Here is a 22,524-nt window from a genome sequence, read left to right on the forward strand (position 1 = left end):
CAAACATTACTATACAACATGTACAAGGTTTTCAACATGAAACTTACTGTACAACAAAAGGCCGAGATAACTGTTCTAGTTGTGTTGACAAGGCAGACACTTTCTTTTTACATACGTATATTACTCCACTACTCCTCTTTACTATTCTCAAAACAGACATATGCCTTTGACTTGTTTTTGTGTGTCTTTCCACTTACTTTATACTACTTATTGCAACACCTTTTTTTTACTTCAAGATAGGTTCTCTTAAAAAGAGTACCGATTGAAAAACAAGCAAAAACCACATGGCTTCTTTGGAAGTGTACATTAAGAAGAAAATCTACTGTGTAGTACAGATTTGTAGACCACATTCCTAGTCAAATGTAGGTAGATTCATTGATGCACCCACCAAAAAGGATTGTAGGGTGGGGTGGTAGGAAATATTGTGTTAGGCATTTGTAAAATTATACTTCATACACATGTACAAGAAATAGTATAGAAAAAATGACACACTAACAGAGTTCATAGTCTGTTGCCATCCCTAAAAAAATCCCAAGGTCCTTCCTGGCACATCCACACAGTACATTCATCTGTTGTCTTTTTTATTGCCAAAATATAAAACACTTCTACATCAAGTACTAGTGTGATCTGAGTATGATATTACTGTGGTAACAGATATCAATAGTCCAGAAATGTTAGTCTAACATTCATTTCAAAAGAAAATGAGAAAATTGACCAATGTACATGTAGGCTAGCACTAGTCCACTTACAGTTTGAAGAGAAGAAAAGTTGTAGCCTGAACATTTTCATTGAATCCACAATCCTCCTGGCCAATCTGTAATACATGTATATGAGTATAGCCTGTTGTTACCGAGTCCTACAGTCTCTTTGCAAATAGCCTCAGAGTCTCTACAGCCTCTCTATTTGTGGATAGACTGTAGGACTCGGGAGCTATAATAGGTTTGGTAACCAGGCTAATACAAGTAGTGTATTGGCTATTGCTGTATAAATGCCTGAGGGACTTCAGCATGGTAACAAGGTTACAATGTCAGAGATGGTAGCAGAGTACACATTACCACGTTTTAATATTCCTGCCTTTGAGAGAGAGACTTGGTGTGGTACACATACAGGTTGGACATTTCTGATAAAAAAGTATAAAAACTGCCCTCGTGTTGTCTGCTTTTCTGGAGTAGTTCTAATAGTTTTATTAGCTTAAATGTATGAATATTGAGTGATAGGATACAGGTGCTTCATACAGAAAACACCAATGTCAATAGTGTAGGATAATTGCTTGGATCAATTTCTGCAGTTAGAATGTTCAACATGACTGCTACAAAACAGCCCCCTCCTTCCTAACTTATGTCTCAATAGTCATACCAGGCAAATATCGCCAGGAAATACACGCTGGTGTGACGATAGTCAGTTATTTAGAACTCGTCAAGTTAGGATTATAAATCCACTGAGATTGGATAATAGCTACACAGTCAGCTGTTACAGGCTTTCAATTCATATTAGATGATCTCACGGCCAAGCCTGTACAAGGCTATCAACCCCCTTTGAGTGCCCCACGGTCAGTTAACATTCGATCCTTCTGAATCGCCGCAAAGTCAGGCTGTTCCAGGCTACGAGATCCTTCTGAAAAGCCGCACGGTCAAGCCTGTTTTTGGTGCTGACCTTGGTGCTGATCAAGAGGCCTGGAGCAGAGAAACCCTACAGAGGAGTGTGATAAATCGCTAGAGGTCGCTGCTGCATGGTCTAGCATTGTTGACCTCCAGTGCAAATCGTATTTTCTACCACTGCACTGTTGTGCAATTCGTCTGCGTGATTCTACCCTTTAAGTGTCCCATGGCCAGGCCTGTTCCAGGCTATCAATTAATTTTGAATGGCTACAAGACCATGGCCAAACCTGTACAAGGCTGTTATGGTTTGTAGCATGACGCAATCACGCAACCACATGTGTTAGTGACTCGTTCCCAGGTTTCGACATCAGGGGCTAAAATAGAGATTTACCGAATCCCGGTATAGTGGAATATTTCGCTAACAATCACCCTTTGCACACCCCTCTTCTTGCTCGTAAGTTTATATTGTTCCGATTCTTAGAGATTTAATTTTCTTCTGGACGATATACGAGATCTTGATCGTCCTACAACAGAAGTACGAAGAAGTGCAGTACGCAATTATCCCCTATGTGAGCCTCCGCTAAAACTCCTTTGTTTTTATGCTAAAAGAGACTTTAATATAGAGTAACATGTAAACAAACATGGCGGCCCGGTTGTAATTTCGCAGAGAGTTCTGGCGAAATATTCTCTCAACGGACAAACTCCCTTGGCATGCTTATCTCTCTATTTGGCTGATTTCTACTCCTTCCAGCCGCCTCCCCAAGCCTGGTAGAGGCTAAGTTCTGCACACGACTCGCACACAGTAGACTGTTGTTCCACTTCACAAATCGCCAGAGGTCGCTGCTACACGGTACATCCGCCGGAAAGTGTCAATACGTTTCACCGACGTCAGGGCGCTTTGCAGTGAATGGGACGCATATTTCCAACTCTAATCCTAATCATAACTTCAATTCTAACCATAGCGATAACCAAAACAACCGGCTAAAACATGCGACGGCGAAACATAACAGGAAATGTTGCTGTGAGTGACTTAATTTAGTATTTTGTACAAAGGTTCATCACAAAGGCCAGTGTGCACTGCTACAGTTACGTCATAGTGACGTCGGCCACAGGTAAATGTGACCCTGCAGTTTAAAGACAAATCGGCAGAGGCCACTGCTACACTGTCCATCTGGCGCATAGTGTCAATACGTTTCACCGACGTCAGGGCGCTTCGCAGTCAAGTGAGCGCATATTTCCAACTCTAACCCTAATCATAACTTGAATTCTAACCATAGTGAGAACCAGAACAGAGTCTAAAAACCTGGGACGGCGAAACATAACAGGAAATGTTTCTATGAGTGACTTAATTTTGTATTTTGTACAAAGGATCATCACAAAGGCCAGTGTGCAACTGCACCTGTACATGTTCTCACCGCACAACACAGTATTCATGGGCGAACCCCGTACGGGTACAAAGTAGTGCTGCTCAATACTAGCGAGAGGTGCAGCCATTGTTCTGTGCATGGCATCGAGATGGAAACTGTGGTAAATGTTAGAGGAATACGTCAGTTTTGAGACTTTAAAGAAGTTGAATTATGGTGCGTGTTCAGTTGGCGTAGATTTGCAGGCCGCCATGTTTGTTTACATGTTCGGTGATGTTGAATAGTAAAATTAGCGTCTCTTTCGTAGCAACATTCCCGAAAACGCCGCCGAAATTGCGGTTTCCTGTTATGGTTTGCCGTCCCATGTTTTTAGCTGAAATTTGGTTGTTATGATTATCGCCATTGTTAGATTTAATTAGTGTTAGAGTAGGAAATAGTCGTTCCCTTGACTGCAAAACGTCCTGACGTCGGCGAAACGTCAGGACGAAACCTGGCGGATGGACAGTGTAGCAGTGGCCTCTAGCGACTTGTCTCCAAACTGCAGCAGTGCAGGGTCACATTTACCTGTGGATGACGTAACTATGACGTAACTGTAGTAGTACACAACTTACCGTACAAGTATCAAAGCGCAAATCTACGCCGACTGAACACGCACCATAATTCAACTTTTACAGTCTCAAAACTGACGTATCCTCTAACATTTACCAGAGGTTCCATCTCGATGCCATGCACAGAACAATGGCTGCACCTCTCGCTAGTATTGAGCAGCACTACTTTGTACCCGTACGGGGTTCGCCCATGAATACTGTGTTGTGCGGTCGGAACCATTTAAGTCTCACGAACATGCAAATGAGGTAATTTGCACCATTTGAATCTCACAAACATGCAAATAAAATGATTTTCATGCAGATCACGCCGTGTGGCGCTACACATGTCCATAAAACGTGACTCAAATTCTAAGTTATATATTGTGTAGTTTCTTCCGGTTCTTAAGAAGCCAACACGACCAATTCTACCGTGTCGCGCACCAAACACAACGGGGCCGCCGTGTTTGTTCACATGTTGAATAGTAAAAGTAGCGTGTCTTTCGTAGTAACATTCCCGACAACGCCGCCGAAATTGCGGTTTCCTGTTATGGTTTACCGTCCCATATTTATAGCTGAAATTGTGTTGTTATGATTATCCTATTGTTAGAATTAATTAGTGTTAGAGTATGTATGAAACAGTCGTTCCCTTGACTGCAAAACGTCCTGACGTCGGCGAAACGTCAGGACGAAGCCTATGGTTGTATAGCCCAGTCAAAAGCTAATTACACTGTAATTTGACAAAATACACTGTATTTTTGACCGAAAACAGTGTATTACAAAGAAAACAGTGTATTGCAGGCAGATTACACTGTAATAGACAAATACGGCGTTTGTAAGACAGAATACAGTGTATCTGAGGAATTCACTGTATCGCAGCCAGTACACTGTAACGTCCCTCCAATACACTGTAACGCCTCTCCAATACAGCGTAAAAGTCAACACACTGTGACGCCCCTCCAATACAGTGTAACAGTCACAGTACACTGTGATGGCTCTAATACAGTGTTACACTGTAATGATCCCAATACGCTGTAATGATCCCTACAGTGTAATAGACTCAATACACTGTTATGATCTCATTACACTGTAATAATGCTCAATACACTGTAACAAGAAATACGGATGGAACCTTGCAGTACCGCTTCGTTCCGCCAGTCAGAATGCAAGCACAAGGGGATCACCAGGCGTGCTTGTGCTTACGTACAGACTAGAGTCATTACATAGTGCTTGATGACCCATATAAAAAATGTCGATCATTCTGTCACTTAGGGGAGAGGTCATCAGTCAAGAATTCGGAAGAGTTTGGAAGCCCTTGCCAGAAATGTTTCAATATTTCTAGCCTCCACAGTTGTTTGGGGTAAGGAGTTCCAGTCATTTACCGTTCGTGGCAGGGACGACGCTGCTCGATACTGAGTCCTGCCCCAGAGTTGTGCAATTTGTTGGTCATGCACCCGTCTCTAATATGTAATGGAGCAGGATGGAGTTTGCCCCTGAGCCCATCTGTACAGACAGTGTTGTGCTGCATTTGGTGGAGCCCTCCCACCATTTATGTTGATTTGATGGCGCCATTGATAAAAGTCAAAGTTGGTGGACTAGACTTCGTCATAATCTTGGGTGTAAATTTGACCACGGTTTTACCTCTTGTATAGTTTTGTCATATGATTGAAAAAAGCAAAAAATTATTTCCAAAATCCATGTTGCTTGTCTTTATGCGAGTGAGACACACATTCACGCAACTTCATTCCTTCACCATGTTCTCGGAGGGTATACTCATAATCTTCATTTGTGGTAAGAAATAAGCATTGTGTGCTGGCTAACGGGATACATCCATCTTGCCAGATATTCGTCTTAATATAATAATCCTGTAGTTTTCAAGTTACCTTCTAAAAGTATATCAAGGTTTGATGAACACACCAGTACACGTTACGTTAATTTAAGGAATATGAGTCCGAATCATTACTAATTACACCAATGAAAAAGTCATTACTGACTGTGGGAGATGATTATTAAGGGGCACTCATCACCAATAAATATCAAATTATTTCTAAAATAAAACCGCTCCTAAATCCGAAGCGAGAGCGTGAAAAACAGGAAAGAAAAAAAGATGCCTACATTTGAAAATACTAAGGGATGAAAAATGTTAGGCCACAAATTGAATGAGAAAACAGTGTAACAGCCAACAAGTCTTTTATTTGTCATGCACCAGCAATAAAACAGTGGAATAGTAGATTAACTCGTTTGTCAATCAGACTTTACAAATGAAGACGTAGACTAGCACTATCATCATCTTGGAATGTAAATGTAAAAGATGTCTACAGTTCTCCTATCTCATAATATCTAAGCCTGAAGCTTCACATTAGTGCTTCTAACATTTTAGCTATATCACAACAACAACAGTCATCCTCTCAGTTTCTCAGTTATTGGATTGTAGTTGATGGACTATTTATTTGCTTTACATATTTTCTGATTAATGCCAACTCTTGATTCCCGGATTTTAGCAGGAAATCAATGGAGCGAGTGTGCTATATAAAAACACTAGCATCCTATGAAAGATCCAAAAACTACCGGTACCATAGAAACAACAATGTTAACAGTCATACAGTTGTACTAGGCTGGTTTGTACAACAAATTGAGGCACGTGGATTGGCTTGAGCTAAATAGGAACCAAATTAACATCCACAGGTGCAGATCAGAAGGTGACTTCAATCTCAGCTTGAAAGGAAGGTTGTCAGCGACCGAATGCCACTCAGAAGTTCTACCTCTGCTTGAGTGTCTCCTTCAGGCTCGCTCAGACCTTGAACTATTTGCCTTTAGGTTGTTCTCCTAGACACTGATACTGTCAATAGAAGAGTGCAGAATACATCCAAGTCAGTAAACACACTTTGCTTCAAACCATCAAGGTTACCTCCATGTTCAAACAAGGATTGATATCTCATGCAATAAGGATCCAAATTCCTGATGAAATATCTACTTGGATTTTCAGCAACAGTATCCTAATTCTTACCTAGTGGAAAATGGTGTTGTTAACCTACAGACTGACAGAGTGGTTTGGACTTACATGGAACATTTATTCATGCAATGTGTCTTTGTTAGTACAAATGTATGACCAGCTGCTGTCCATCTCCTCTCTGAGCCTTGCCATGGCTGACTGCCTCTTTGCAAGCCTGGTTCACCCTGGTCACACCAAGGGCCAATAACATGCAGTAGGAAAGCCTGTGCCAACACTAGTAACCTCTCCACCGGACATCCTCTGCCCTACAGTGTCAGGATTCCGGACCACCCCTCACATCGTTTGGCCGGCCAGCTGAGGCCGTTGCCCGGGGGTTGGCACGAGGAGCCAGACGTGAGAGGCTTTAGGGGATGGGAGGAACCAGTATGCTAGACACCCTATGGACTAAGAGTGTAGCAGGAGGAACCCATGTGCTTAGCTACTCTAACAGTCAAGAGTACAGCTGCTAAGCTATCACATGTCCCAGAGCCCCTTAACCCCCACCGCAGGCATCTACACAGAAATAGGGAAGCAGAGAAGTCAGTTTAAGTAAAACAGTAATCAATACTGTTGAACACCTCTACCTGTTTAAGGGAATCAATACAGTAAAAATACAGTTTTAAAACATGTTAAAAGGAATCTTAGGCCAGTTTAAGGCAGTATCTTCCTCAATAAAACACCTTCACCTGACAGCCTCAGGGGAAAGCAGTCATCAATTCAGTTAAACACCTTCCCCTGTTCAAGAAAAAAATGGCAGTCCAGTGAGTCAGATTACAGTTAAATGCCTTGACCTGTTCCAGGAAAGAAAAACAGTAATCAATTTAAGGCGGCATAAGTCTTCAAACATAAGCCCAGAACAAAGCTCAAGAATCTTATGACAGTTAAAGGTGGTATCTGACTTCTAACATAACATAACCTAGAACATAACCTAGTATTCTGAGGTGGTTTAAGGCAGTATCTGCCTTCTAACATAACCTAGAACAGAAACCAGGAATCCCATTTTCAAACATTATAACCTAGAACAGGACTCAGAAATCTTAAGACGGTTTAAGGTGGTATCTGCCTTTAAAATAACCAATGAATCTTAACGTTAGCTTTAAGGCGGTATCTGCCTGAATGGAAACATACAATGCAACCTACTCTGAATGCAAAAATAACCAAGGAATCTTAAGACAGTCTAAGTCGGTATCTGCCTTTCACTATAAGTAGAATATAACCCAGGAATCTTAAGACGGTTTAAGGCTTAATGTGCCTTTAAAATAACCCATGAACCCTAAAATACAGTTTAAGGCCGTATCTACCTTCAAACAGAACCTAGGTTTCACATACAGTCTGACACATACTGTTCATATACACACATAGAACATTCCCATGTACAATCAATCTCACAACACAATTCCAACCTCTGACACATACTGTTCATATACACACATAGAACATTCCCATGTACAGCCAATCTTACATACAGTCTGACACATACTGTTCATATACACACATAGAACATTCCCATGTACAGTCAATCATACATACAGTCTGACACATACTGTTCATATACACACATAGAACATTCCCATGTACAGTCAATCTCACAACACAATTCCAACCTCTGACACATACTGTTCATATACACACATAGAATATTCCCATTTTCAGCCAATCTCAAAACACAATTCCAACTTCTGACTCTCACAATCTCAAAATCTCTGACTCTCAAAATCTCACAACAGAGGAAAAAAGCAAGTAAACAATAGAAGCAACCAAACACCTGTTCAGAGGTAAAAATAAAGTAATCAGTAACAAAAAAACTGGACTATGCTTACAAAATGTACCTGTTTGGAGGAAAAAAGCTATTAAACAATAGAAGCAACCAAACACCTGTTCAGAGGTAAAAATAAAGTAATCAGTACAAAAAAACTGGACTCTGCTTACAAAATGTACCTGTTTGGAGGAAAAAAGCTATTAAACAATAGAAGCAACCAAAAACCTGTTCAGAGGTAAAAATAAAGTAATCAGTACAAAAAAACTGGACTCTGCTTACAAAATGTACCTGTTCGGAGGAAAAAAGCTATTAAACAATAAAAGCAACCAAACACCTGTTCAGAGGTAAAAATAAAGTAATCAGTACAAGAAACTGGACTCTGCTTACAAAATGTACCTGTTCGGAGGAAAAAAGCTATTAAACAATAGAAGCAACCAAACACCTGATCAGAGGTAACAATAAAGTAATCAGTACAAGAAACTGGACTCTGCTTACAAAATGTACCTGTTCGGAGGAAAAAAGCTATTAAACAATACACAAGAGCATTCAGAGTGTTGCCAACAACTTCACTTGTTAAGAGAAAAAGCCAATTCTGTGTAATACGATCAGTAATCCACTGATGCCTGTTAAGAAGGGAAAAGTCATATCAAATATATGTAGCTAAAGTCTTATGCCTGTTGGGGAAAGAGCTAGAGGTCAAATCTCTATTGCTCTATAGTTAGTAATCTCACTTGCAGTCCCAAATGATTGACCTTGCTACTGAAAGTCTAAGTCCTGTGTCAGCATAATTCCTCATGTCATTTGGCAGGTCAGCTGAAGTTGTTGCCCGTGCAGGATGACATGGTAGGTGTGAGGCAGGACCTGCAGGCAGAGAAAGTAACATTCATTATCCCATTATAACATTTCATTGACACCCCCATCCCTTGGAAACAAGCATATACTTCCTCAACTTACTGTACAATTGACCCATCAGCTAGGTTCTTTCAATATAGACTCTTACATAAGTTCTTACCTACAAATAGACTTTTACATATTTGGAAATGTATTGATAATCCATTGTGCTCATTCTGCCAGTCCGAGGGAGAAACCTACAAATGTACCTTCATGTGTTTTGGGAATGCCCTAATCTAATTAAATTAGCTTTTGGGATAAAATAAAAACTTGGTACTTTCAAAAAACAGGTCAACATATTTATTTAACTAGTTTTATCATTATCTTTGGAAACCTGCTTCCTAGCACCCTACAATCCAAAATTTAATTATTCCGTTACCAAAAATCATTATATACAATAATAGAAAGTCCAACAAAGTAAATTTTGAATACTTTCTTGGACGATATATAAATTTCTTTTAAAAAGTTGAATACGATATTGCTGCAAGAAAAGAAAAAGTGGAAAAACATCTGGGAAAATGGGGCACTCTTGGTGATTAGTACTGTTGTGGTAAAAATTCATGATTAATCAAATGCAAAATAATAATTTGGCCGAGTGTGGTTAAAAGTTAAATTTGCTCACAGCACTGAATCACTTTGATGGAGGATCCCGGGGTGCCCTTTCTCAGCTAGGAAAGTTAAGCATCCAACATTATAAACTGCAAAATAAGATTACTAGTAAAAATGCATAGAAATATGTATATTTTGGGCAAGTGAAAAAGTTGGTGGAAATGAACTTGTACTTGCCCAATGGGAAAAGTGGCTTTTTGAAAACTTGTCTAACCCTTAGTCATGCTCTATATACCTTTTGTATTTGTTGATTATAGGCGCTGGGCTAAAAAATTCATTTTTACTCAAACATGTGTATACACACCTAAATCATGTACATTTGATTTTGTCACTCCACTGAAAATGTTGTGGTGGCAATGAGCAGATCCGAATCATGGCTGTTTTGGCCAGGTGGTCGCCCTGAGTAGGCTGTTCGTGCTTGTGTCAAAGGAGAAAAGTTTCAGGAAAAGGTCCGGCTTGAAGAGATGGTTGCCTGGACAGGTTTGACTGTATACCGAACACATATATGTACATGCCAGAAGTTCACTGTGATAATCCCACATTCTAACACAACATGTCTTGATGCCTATTATAGTATTACAGTGTTCGAAATACCTGTCTGCAGTCTGCAATCTGCAGATAGATTTTCAAGATTGCAGAAGAAAAATTTATACAATCTGCAATTTTGCAGCAGGAAAAATTGGCACTTGGGATTTGGCGCTCTTGGCCCCAAGGACAGACAACGCTTAAGCTCCTATTCTGAAACAACAGGAGCTTCTTCACTAATTTGCATCAACCTTGTCTTGACTTGTCTATCTTTTGTTTCTTTTTGGACCTCAAAAAGTTGTCTTCCCTAATTTGCATATCAATCAATAGTTCATGCTTATAAACCTGCAAGATTGTAGTATGGAGGCTTGTGTATTTGCAGAAAGTATTTCCAAATTGCAGAACAAAATTTTGACTCTTCTGCAATACTGCAGAGCACTGATATATATTTTTTATTTAAGTATTTCGACCACTGTATTAAGTCATGCACTACAGTTGGGCAGAAGAGTTGGTTGGTACTGTGCAGGTTGGTACTGTGCATTGAAACCTTTACAAAAAACAGATGAAAAATGGAAGAAAATGGCATCATATCTCACCTTTCGTAATACCAGAGGTGAGGATTTATACCTAACTTTGGCCAGTAAGCTGTTGACTGCCCCAGGTCCCAGCCAGCAAGGCCATGCCATCTACAGGATAGAGGATATATCTTCGGCCTGATCCATTCACCAGATACATGCCCCTATACGTCATGAAGAAAACCATAGAATCAAGGCTTGCGCTGGTGTTACACTTACAAGGTGATTGCAAGAAAAAAGTTTCATGTGTACAAATATGTATTTGTACTACTGTTATTCATCCAGTTAGGGGCCCCATCACTTTGTCATTACTACTAGTTACCCACCCCCCTCCCTGGTTACAGTAACTACAATGTAGAAGGCATCCTTCTATACCCCTATACCAGCTATGTTGCCATGCATTGTACCGTGTATGATTGGCGCGGCATGAAGTTCCCTCATTCTAATGACACACCTTTTCACTTTTAGGTACTTTTCACTGGTGCAATACTATTGTAAATGGCAAACTCTTTTCTAAGCTGGGGTCACTATATCTTCATAACTGCAGAAAGCACATTATCTTTTAAGTCATAATTCTGTGTACTCAGAAGTGCCACTACTGACTCAAGCCCTCAGACTAGACTAGACAAAGACTATAAATTCACAGAAATCTTTTTCCATGAAACCACATGAATGCCATTCATGAACAACTTCAGATTTTAATAATGTCAATAACGTTTCTGATCTGTTTACATCTATGATGAGAAGACTTGTGTTAGCTCTTTTGGAACTTTCAAGAAAATACTCAAGGTAGTAAATGTTGTGTTTCCTGTTTCATTTCTGAGGAAATTAGGGTCGGTAGGTTATATGGATTTTTTTCCTTCTTTTTTTAGACTTCAGTGATATCTACTGTATATAGTGATCCAACTCATACAATATACAGTTTATCAAAGTAAAACTTGCATGAGGACACTTATATTTTCAATGTCAATGTTGGAAAACCTATTGTACAACGTTGCATCACTCAGGTGTCAGATCATGGGGCTATAAAAGGTTAATCAGCTTAAAACATGTATGTCCCTTGCAGGAGTCCACACAAAAAAGGTATGTGAGTTTGTTTTTTTCTATGCTCAGTCAGGAAACAGGAAACACAACATTTTTTCTTGTAGGCCTAAATTAGCATGTATGTCTTGTCAGGCCCCCGCTTGAAACAATTATACTTCTCTCAGCCTCTCTCTTCCCTGATGAGGGTATCTATGGTAATGATTTTGGAGCCAAGAGGCTAGCCTGTATACTTCCTCTGGCAACAGTCAGGCATCCAGGCTAAGGGCAACTACTACTAGTCTAGTAGTAACATTTATATTCAACAGAAACCAGTGCCTGGTGAGTGGTATTTTGGACATTTCATCAATCTGGTAGATCACCGTCGAGGGATACCATATGAAAGCACAGAAGGTGTGTACATGATATACCAGCAGTAAAACAAATTTTTGTGCAAGAACACTATTTTCCCACAGTATCTGACTGAATAAATTTATGCTCCTGGCACATGGGAAGACTCGCTCTCAGGAGGGGTCCCTGATCTAAAAACCAGACACTGCTGGTAAAACAAATAAAAGAGACATCAGCTCTTTTCCTGATTTGTCCTCTTGATTAACAGAAAAGCTAATACTAAGTAACATGTCTGAAAATTAAAAACGTTGTTCAATTTCAGTTCTAAACGAAAGCGAAAAGGCCAGCGAAAAGTGACCTTTCTGGAAACAAACAAAAGCTGCGAAACCCTACCATCGCATTCCATGCCAGGCGTTTCCCATGTCCTGTTTCCAATTAGCCGGAGTTTCATCAGGCCACGTTGATGATCCATTATGGATGGGTTTCCTACGGTCCGTTTTCTGCCATTAGGATCCCCTGCCTGGATCCCCTGTGCGAAAACAACAACAAGGCACATTTCCATTATTCTCCAAAATCATTCTGGAAAATAATGAGGTTTTTGAACCTCCTGACCCGTATTATTCTATGTCTGACTTTGGACCCGGCCTGCCAGACTTAATAGGACTGACCGTAAACTACGTAACGTTATTTGAAATCTAATACGTTGTCTCAGGACAACAAAGTTGTATAGTTCAACAAAAATTGTTACATATGTAACGTTAGATAAGTTGTCGTTACCTTTCAAGGAGCTCCTTGACTTTGTGGCGGGAAATAGTTTCTGTCACTAGCAATTGCGTGTGACATCTTCCGATGAGATAAATTGTTACGTCCCTGGAGCCGCGGTTACAAATCGAGGTATCTCACGAGTCATTGATTACAACGAATTCCGAGTTGATCCATCGATCCAACGTGTCTTTCTGGAAACTCTTCCTACGCCAAAGACTCCTGAGCTGAAGTCAGTGAAGAGTGTCCAACGTGCAGGCGCGCTACGTGGATATTTTCGGCACCTCGTTCCGGTCGCGAGTGGGTTCGGCTAAGGCTTCCATACTTTTCTCTCTCGTTACCGGCTATTCGTCTTCTAGGATTCTGTACTCTAGAACACAAGACACAGTGACTGCAACACGTCCTTGGTGTAATCATAGCCATCTTGGGAGCTGGGAGATGCTGCCAGACCTTTCTTCCCTCTTTCAAACGAACCGAGCGTTCCCAGCATGCAATCCGGTCCGTTGATGGTGACCCCGAGGGAGGGCCAAGCAGATGTGTTGGGGTTACAGGATCACCTCGATACCTCAAAAAGGCCCCCAAAAAGACTTTGACAGGAGGGTCCTGGGTGGGGCGAATTGAAACTCCAACAACAAAACACTTATCGGGTATGATAGATCTAGCATCTGATATAAATATGCTTATAAGATTAAGAGATATGTCATTCAGAATTCAAACGTAAAGTTGGACACGCGAAAACCATTCATCACCAAAAAGACTTCAGGGTAGAACTTACAGGATATTTAAAAGCAGAAAAATTATGACTGTTATGGCTATTGATGACGTCTTTGCAATGGCAATCCGACATCTTGACAGGGATTGGATTTCAACATTTGTTTTGCCTAGAAAGAACAGATCGACATTATGTATTGGAAACAGACTGCAGAATACTTTTAAGAATACTTTTAAGATGGGCTGTGACATTTAAAAATGTCACAGCCCATCTGTGTCATTCAATCATGTGTATTGTAATTTATAAAATTTACGTCACATTACGGCAAGGGATAATGGATCTACCAGGTCATCGATCCCTTTTCACTCCTGCGTTGTATAATTTTCTACATTAACGTTATTTTTATTTAATCGGGACTAGATTTAGCCCCTGCCCTATGTTGAAAATGGTAAAACCCGGCAGATTCGTAACTGATCTGGCCCTGCTGATCTGGTAACTGATACTGCTTGGCGGGAACAGACGGACTCCCCTGCGTTGTGGACGTCTACAGTAGCTCACACCCAGACACCCGGTGACACGTGGATCATCAGACCTTGCCACATGCACACGATGACCCCATTCTAGTTGAGCATTTGCGGAATTTTAACAGTCAGACAGACGATTTGCTGCAATGTCCCTCGGAAGTTGGACCATGGACAATGACATTGAGCGTGCGATACGGACAACTCCTATCAGTATGTATTTTTCATTTTTTTGTCTTTGCTGTTGGGAGGGTATACTGTTTGGTTAATCAAGTTCAACATGCCATGTAGTTATACCTCCATCCTGCAGTTCTACCAAGGACATCAATGTTTGAAGCTCACAGCTTCCACCTAGGACGGGCCATTGGCCACGCTTTTATAATGTATAATAGACACTTGACATGGAGAAATAATCCTTCAGTCTAGGAAGCACAGCTGTCGGACTGACCCAACACTCTGGACGGACCCCTTCCTCTTCCTGCCCAGTGGGTTCCGGGGGGGGGGGGGAGGCGCTCGCTAACCTCCTTAGGGCCTTAGCAGATACCTTTCGGACTCATACAAATACATAATTCACACAGCCTATTTATTACTTCTAGTAAAACTCATGCAGTACAGACAGTGTTTCAATACCTTCCTTTCTAGCCTCAGTTTTCCCTATGGACCACCAGATCACATGTAGTAGCCTGGGCCAAGCTGGCTGGAACTAATTACACACCTTCTATTATCAAGTTTCCATGGACCCAAGCAATGTCGGCTTGCTCCATGCATAGTTTTGCAACATTATAATCATCTCCCTCCAGGCACTTGTTTTGAATTTGCCAGTGTTGTGGCAAACTAGCCTGGGTTCCAAACCCAATCACACTGGACACAAAGTATCTTAGTGAGCCTGGACCCTACCAGACCCAGGCTCACTGAGATACTTTGTGTCCAGTGTCCAGTATGGGTTTGGAACCCAGGCTATGGCAAACAGAATCATATCATTTCCTGGCCCATCCCACTAGTGTTCTTTATTTCCCTTATAAGCTTGTACACCTCCCCCCTCTGTCTAGTTTAAAAATTCTTGTACATTTTATTGTATAGTTGGAATTTTCTTCAAAAATAAAAACATAGTTTCTATGACTAAATTCTTGCTCAAGTTGATAATGTCAGTAATTACCACCCGAAACAGCCCACCCACAGCTGTTAAAAGACAAGTAAATTTATTAGACTTAGAGACCAAACCCCATGCACACAGAAAGGATAGCCTGGAAAGTATCCCTAGCCCTGCACACCTTTCCGGAAACCCAAAAGCCTGCCAGGCTGGACAGCCTTTTCCGCAAACTCATACTTTGGCATATGTCAATAGATGATTCTTCTTTATACATAGGCAAATTTCACAATCCATTTTTTTGGTCCTTGCAAACAGTTGGTGGAGGTAGCGACAAAAAAAGGCCATATATAAAAAGCTAACAATCATTCCTACAACCTCTGCTTGGAGAGTAGTGCTTGCTACAATTATATATGAGTAGACACTAGTGTGATGCACTTCGTCATGCATGGGAAACAGTCCAGCCTTGTTTATATATAATAGACTACAGGCGCATAGGAAACAACACACCAATTTTCTGTTCCAGAAGGCAGAACCCAGACAGTATTTTTATTGTTGCAGGTATTACAAATGATGACCTCGAGAGACAACTGGAAGTCGATGAGGCGTGTTTTGTATGGTGAATACCAACTCTTATTATGTTTTTACGGAATGAAAACATATTGTTTTTGCTCAGTTTCAAAACACTAACCTCTGACCTGGCCAATGACCTGATTTGTTGACATCTGTCACCATGCTAAATGGTGTTGGGTTACATAATGTTGCAATCTCATAGCAGGAGGAATTCTGGGATACAGAAAAAGAGAGTGGAGGAAAACCTACCCCCCTGGCTGACACACTGAGGGGTTGTGATTATGTTCCCCAAAGATGAAGTTCATTGATACCTCCCTTGGGAATTGAGAGCCAGCCTCATACCCAGTGTCTGTGCCCTATCCCGAGGCCTGTACAGCAGTGTGCCAGTATACCTACCAACATCACATGACTTTTTACAAATTTCACAGGGGTCTATCTATCAACCAGTCTCATTCAGTACTCACCATAGTCTGTTCTACCACTTTGAAGAGAAAAAACTACACTCCAATAGAAAATTTTCTTTTTCTTTCAACTTTTATACCAGCTAGCTCACTATACTATACTAATGAAACCGCCCAAATTCACACACATACAGTTAAGAATTACACAGCTGGAAACCCCCTGCACACCCCAAATCCCCTTTCTGTAACAGAATATATTGCCTGTATTACACCCATGCCATATACAGCAATATCCATCCTTATTTTTGTCCCAACAAACACTAGAAATGACTATTTTTGTGTGCTGGGGGGGGGGTGTCCCTGAGGCAGGGCACATTTTGATTGACAGCTGTTAATTGGTGAAAAATACTATGTTATGAACCATCATAAATCATTTAGTCCATCATTTGCAACAAATCTATATGACTTTTGCAGTCATCTAAGCTTTCCAAGCTGTTTGTTGCAACTTTTAATTATCCAGTATACACACAGCCCATAGGTAAATAACAGCATATCATACTGAGATCACACTTTTGCTAAGAAAACATGCAAAACATGCACCCATATTCTCCAAATTAGGTCATCATCTAACAACAGGTACCAATAGCTGATATTGAAAATAAAAATTACCAAACCTAATCCAGTTAATGAGTTTGGGTAAAAGGAGGGGGGGGGTGTTCAGGGCAGCCAGTACTATTAGATCTTGCCATAGCACATGCTTAAATACACTATTTCAACACCTCATGAAAGTACTTGCCCATACTTCAATCTCAAAAATTTTTCTGCACCAGGTAGAAACAAGGGTCTGATTCCCAAAAATAGAAAGGAAACAGGGGGTTGACCATCTCAAATTCCCGCCACAGCTGATGATAGTAACAAAACCTCAACTTTAACCTACATTTTCCATGGTATCCATCCGCCTGGCCAGACAAGACCTAACCACTCACATCTCTCACTACGCCCACTAAACTGGTGAAATAAACAAAACTTGACCAATGTAGGAAAGTTTAGACTCTACCTGTGCCTTCCAGCCCAAAAATCTCCAAAATGGACCAAAACTTTCAAGAGAAAAAAAGGTTTTCAAAGGTATTAACTAGGCACTACAATCGTGTTCCCATTTTTTGGCTTCTACTGTGCAACGCAAATGTGGTGTCTGCCCTTAATAGACTAGCTCCTGTCTGACCATATACATGTTATCTTTCATGTATTTTGTTTAGCTGCCATAAAATTATATGGCCGGGCAGTGTTGTACATCAACATGCGATGAAACATCAGTAGTACATCCGAAAGATGTCTAAAAGCGAATTCTGCAAGCAATATGTAAGGCCATAGCATGTAAATTTTATGGATGACATCCTCCCCAAACTCCAAATCTAATGCAATAGGGTGAAAAAAAAGGCGGGCCAAAAAACAAGATGCCTACATTTTCAAATTTTGACATCACAAACCTATATACATGTATAGATACATGTATTGTGCTCAGTTTATTGCCTACTATTACAACATTCATTTGTCAGTGAAACAACTTTGAAAAATCATTGCACAAGTGGTTTTGATTCATTTGGAACATCACACATGCAGCCGCCATCAATATTATATGTACTGGATCAAAGTAAAAGACAAAACAAATCTGAGCCTTGTCTTTTCTCCTCTCATCATAGTTATCTCAGCCATCCACCTCCCGGCATGGCAACAGACATCTTAACCCATTCTTGGCATGTTGACCACTGTCAGAAGGCAACAAAATTACTTTTTTTGTTCCAAAATCAGGCAAAAAGTAATGAGTGCGCTGAGGTCATCCATAAAAAGTACTTGCTGTGGCATAATGTGCATAAGTCCTGTTACTATAAATTGTACCGTTGTTACAAAAGCTGCGTCGTGGGACAAATGATTTTTGCCTTGTGTAAACTGGCTCTAAGATAACTACGTTTTGCTCTTATTCCCTACCAGCTATGATATTCTGCTGACGGCTGTTACCATGGATCGTTGTGCGCACAGAATCTGTGGGTCCTGTGCAGACGAGCTGCTGGAGAGATCATGTCCCATGTGTAGAGTAGACTTTGTGTCTGTCACAGTGGACGCTGATACGAGACGGCGGATGGGCGAGGTTCCTGCCAGATGCACCAACCTGTGTGGTTTTCAGGGCACCGTACATGACGTCCTCCAACATAGGAAAAGTGACTGCCCATCCCAAACGGTGCGTGTAGTTAAATACACGATATAGGTATCAGTTTAGTAATTCCGATAGGTGTCAACCTTTGCATGTATTTTGTTTAGCTGTCGTAAGGCCTCAGCAAGTAAATACATGTATTATGGATGACATCCTCCGCAGACTCCAAATCTAATGCGAGCGGGCGAAAAAAACAGGGAGGGCTGAAAAAACAAGGTTCCTACATTTTCCCTTCACTCAATCATTGTACAAATGGATTTGATTCAGTGGGACCATCACATATACACAGCCAGCATCAATATCTCTGCAGGAAAGTCCAAAATAAAACATTAAATCAGAGCCCTTTCTTGTCTCCTCTCTTCATACTTATCTCCCATCCACGTTCCGGCATGGCAACAGACATCTTGCCCATTTTTGACATGGTCAGACTAGTACTGACTACTATCAGAGGGCAACAGAGTTTCTTTTTTTTTCAAAATCAGGCAAAATTAATGCATGTGCTGATATCATCCATACAATTACTTGCTGTGGCCTAAAGAAAAGAAACACAGCAGTGTCGTTGTCGTGACGTCGGACAATAAAAATATCAATGCTTTCTAAGAAATTCTATAGAAAGTCTTTTACAACCAGTTTTGTTAAAGAGTTCCTCATTTGAGCCAGTAGATACATTTCTTATGAAGAACAAACAAGTAGATGTTAAGAAAGTAGACTGTCTGTATATGTTTTAGAGATACCACTACTGATTTTTTTTTTCAAGTCCTTGTTATCTTTTTGTCTATGTATCACTTTCTATCAAAGCGTTTGTCCCGCAAGACCTTCATTCTTGTATCTGGGTATTATATAAATCTTACATATGTCTACAGGTCTACTGTCGCCGTGAAGGCTGTAGCAGCACTGTGGAGAGGAGTAAGCTTGATCAGCACGAGGATCAGTGTGGCTACAAGAAGGTCACATGCCCATGTGGCTTTAAGACGACCAAGATGTATTTGGACCGGCACTTGGCGACAGAGTGTGCAGCACAACCTATTCCATGCCCAGTGGGCTGTGAAAATGTTATAGAAAGGTACAGCAAGCCTATGTCTGTCATGTTATCCCTGTACCTTGAGAAAATTGTTCTTGTTCAGGCTGTGTTGTCTTATGTTTTGGAATGTTTGATCAAACATATCTTGTAGAGAAACGTTGATTTCGAGCACAATAGATCAGAGAAAGGTTATTTATAATTGTTTTTTTTTTGTTTTTTTGCTGTGAGTGTGAGTGGTTGCCTTTCACAGGAGAGACGATGGAAATGAATGTTTCCGATTTCTTTCAGGGCCAAAGTAGTTACTCATGTAGTGCAAGAGTGCCCACGCACAGTAAGCTCTTGCTCTGTCCCTGGCTGTGGTTTCGTGGGAAGGGCAGACGACATGGCCGCCCACTCGGTTGCAGTGGCAGAGAAACACGTAAAGCTGCTATTGCACCATGCCACCCAGCTGAAGCTCGAACTTGCCAGTGGCAAGTTAAAGGTACACATATCCTTTTACATAGCATTTTCGTCATAAGGTAGTTATTTTTTTATCATCTCCGCATTGTATTTCTTCGTTTTGATAATGAAATCTTTTAAATCCGCAATGCAGAGGGTCTTATACACCCTGTCTGACCAGACTAATATTTAGCGGTTTCAACAGTCTCGTCTGAACGGAGTCTTTATACATACCTGTTTCAACTACATGTATTCGTTTAGCAGCATACTTAGTATTATATTCACAACCTAACCACGGTCACATTCATTCACTCACTCAATGTGAATTGTCAATTATTCTGTACATGACTGATCGGCCTACATATATAACTTTAGACAGAACAGTATGTATTATTTCTTTTTGTTGTAGCGATCGGATGCATCCCTTGTATATGGAAGAATAGAGGCCATGACCTTTACAATTCCCGACCTGAAAAGAAAAATTACAGAGGGAAGCACAGCATTCACATCACCTGAGTGTATGCTTTTCAATGGGAAATGGCAGGTTTCACTGCAAAAGGACGAGACCACAGGGTGGCACATCTACTTGTGCCTGGTGTCAAGGGCACTGCCGCTTCACCTGAAAGTCATGTAAGTGTCAATTTTATTAGTTTTATTGCAGCAGCTTTTGAAGCTTCGAAGATGTAAAAAAATCATGTCCCTTAGTTACGTTGGTACTTCTATTTAGCACAGTGTGTTATTTCGTTGACCAGGAGTTGTTTATTCTATGCTCTAGCATTACGTTGCCATTGTATTGTGTATATGATGTATGTATATTTGAGGATAGAGACCCAGATGTTGAAGCGACGATTTAGGGTCATATGTATATATATATAGAGAGAGGGAGATAGATAGGTAGAGAGAGAGACATACTGACGTAATGAAGCGCACACATATACATACATACAAATGTATATATGTGTATGTGTTTATGCATGTGTGTGTCTGTGTGTGTGTATCAGTGAGTGTGTGTGTGCATGTGTGTGTGCGTGCGCCCGTGTGAGTTTGTGTGTGAGTTTGTGCATCAGTGTGTGCACATGTGTGTCAGTTTGTGCATTGGTGTGTGTGTGTATGTCAGTTTGTGTGTCAGTGTGTGTGTGTCAGTTTGTGCGTGATACCCACACTGACGCACAAACTGACACACACACACTGACAGTGTCAGTTTGTGCGTCAGTGTGTGTCACTGTCAGTTTGTGCGTCAGTGTGTGTGTGTGTCACTGTCAGTTTGTGCGTCAGTGTGTGTGTCAGTTTGTGCGTCAGTGTGTAGGTGTGGGGGGTGTCAGTTTGTGTGTAGGTGTCTGTAGGTGTGGGGGTGTCAGTTTGTGCGTCAGTGTGTAGGTGTGGGGGTTGTCAGTTTGTGCGTCAGTGTGTAGGTGTGGGGGTTGTCAGTTTGTGCGTCAGTGTGTAGGTGTGGGGGGTGTCAGTTTGTGTGTAGGTGTCTGTCTGTAGGTGTGGGGGTTGTCAGTTTGTGCGTCAGTGTGTAGGTGTGGGGGTTGTCAGTTTGTGCGTCAGTGTGTAGGTGTGGGGGTGTCAATTTGTGTGTAGGTGTCTGTAGGTGTGGGGGTGTCAGTTTGTGCGTCAGTGTGTAGGTGTGGGGGTTGTCAGTTTGTGTGTCAGTGTGTAGGTGTGGATGTGTCAGTTTGTGTGTCAGTGTGTAGGTGTGGATGTGTCAGTTTGTGTGTCAGTGTGTGTGGATGTGTCAGTTTGTGTGTCAGTGTGTAGGTGTGGATGTGTCAGTTTGTGTGTCAGTGTGTGTGGATGTGTCAGTTTGTGTGTCAGTGTGGGTGTGTATAATATTTGCTCAATTTCCACAGGTTTCTGCTGCTTGCACCGGGTCAGGGAGAAGATCACGGCATCTCTATGACTGGAAAGGTGGAAGTTAGTGAAAACCGAAAATACGGTGCACCCGTCACAATTGCCAACCTTATGGACTACAGTGAAGACAGCCGGCTAATGATTAAGGCTTTGCTCCAGGAAGTGTCTGCCACTGTTGTCTGAAACTTGAATCATACTTAAGAGCAGATGTCTGTAAAAACATCTATTTTTTTTTAATTGTTCCTCTTATCAAACATTCCTGTAAGTTCATGTGAATTCTATGATTACAAATGTGTAATTTATGTTAATTACATGACGTCATTGGACAAGATAGTGGACCATCAGTAACTCGGATATAAAGAGTTTTTTCTCTTAAAATGCTGAAAGATTTTTAAACTTATAATAGTTTAGTTTATTGACAACACTCCAGGTACATGGCAGCATATAAAAACACTGAATTTAAAGCAAAGAAAACGAAAACTAAAGCTTTTTTCAAGTGGTATGGAAACCTATCTTGCACTTTATATGGTACACAGAAGTTGTTTCCCTTATGTGTCAGCTTGATGTACATGCATATGTGATAATGTCTATATGATAATAACGTTAGTGACCCGCTTTCCTTCGGTGTATATGGTGTCATAATTCATGGTGGGTTCCTATAATCACCGAATAAACAAC

General features: G+C 40.9%; 1 protein-coding gene and 2 long non-coding RNA genes across 4 annotated transcripts; 1 reads left to right on the forward strand and 2 right to left on the reverse strand.

Annotated features, from left to right (window-relative positions):
* Window positions 1-5,723: 5,723 nt before the first annotated feature.
* LOC109468763 lies at window positions 5,724-10,463 on the reverse strand. Its single transcript, XR_002140146.1, has 2 exons — window positions 6,608-10,463; window positions 5,724-6,385 (listed from the first exon to the last, which is right to left on the reverse strand). It is a non-coding gene; the product is annotated as an uncharacterized LOC109468763 (long non-coding RNA).
* Window positions 10,464-10,711: 248 nt separating this feature from the next.
* Window positions 10,712-13,226, reverse strand: LOC109468765. The gene is made up of 3 exons (XR_002140147.1): window positions 13,046-13,226; window positions 12,662-12,797; window positions 10,712-11,061 (listed from the first exon to the last, which is right to left on the reverse strand). It is a non-coding gene; the product is annotated as an uncharacterized LOC109468765 (long non-coding RNA).
* Window positions 13,227-14,379: 1,153 nt separating this feature from the next.
* LOC109468730 (TNF receptor-associated factor 6-like) lies at window positions 14,380-22,488 on the forward strand. Of its 2 annotated transcripts, none has more exons than XM_019767053.1 (7): window positions 14,380-14,476; window positions 15,912-15,969; window positions 18,314-18,560; window positions 19,397-19,596; window positions 19,843-20,035; window positions 20,402-20,622; window positions 21,846-22,488. In XM_019767053.1, the coding sequence occupies exons 1-7, from the start codon at window positions 14,413-14,415 to the stop codon at window positions 22,027-22,029; spliced, it is 1,167 nt and encodes a 388-aa protein (XP_019622612.1). In that variant the 5' UTR covers window positions 14,380-14,412; the 3' UTR covers window positions 22,030-22,488. The 2 variants fall into 2 exon arrangements, with proteins under 2 accessions (XP_019622612.1, XP_019622613.1); XM_019767054.1 differs by having other exon boundaries at window positions 14,426-14,480.
* The last annotated feature ends 36 nt before the right edge of the window (window positions 22,489-22,524 follow it).

Source organism: Branchiostoma belcheri, unplaced genomic scaffold, assembly GCF_001625305.1.
Source record: "Branchiostoma belcheri isolate BF01 breed outbred unplaced genomic scaffold, Haploidv18h27 scaffold2, whole genome shotgun sequence".
Classification (NCBI taxonomy): domain Eukaryota; kingdom Metazoa; phylum Chordata; class Leptocardii; order Amphioxiformes; family Branchiostomatidae; genus Branchiostoma; species Branchiostoma belcheri.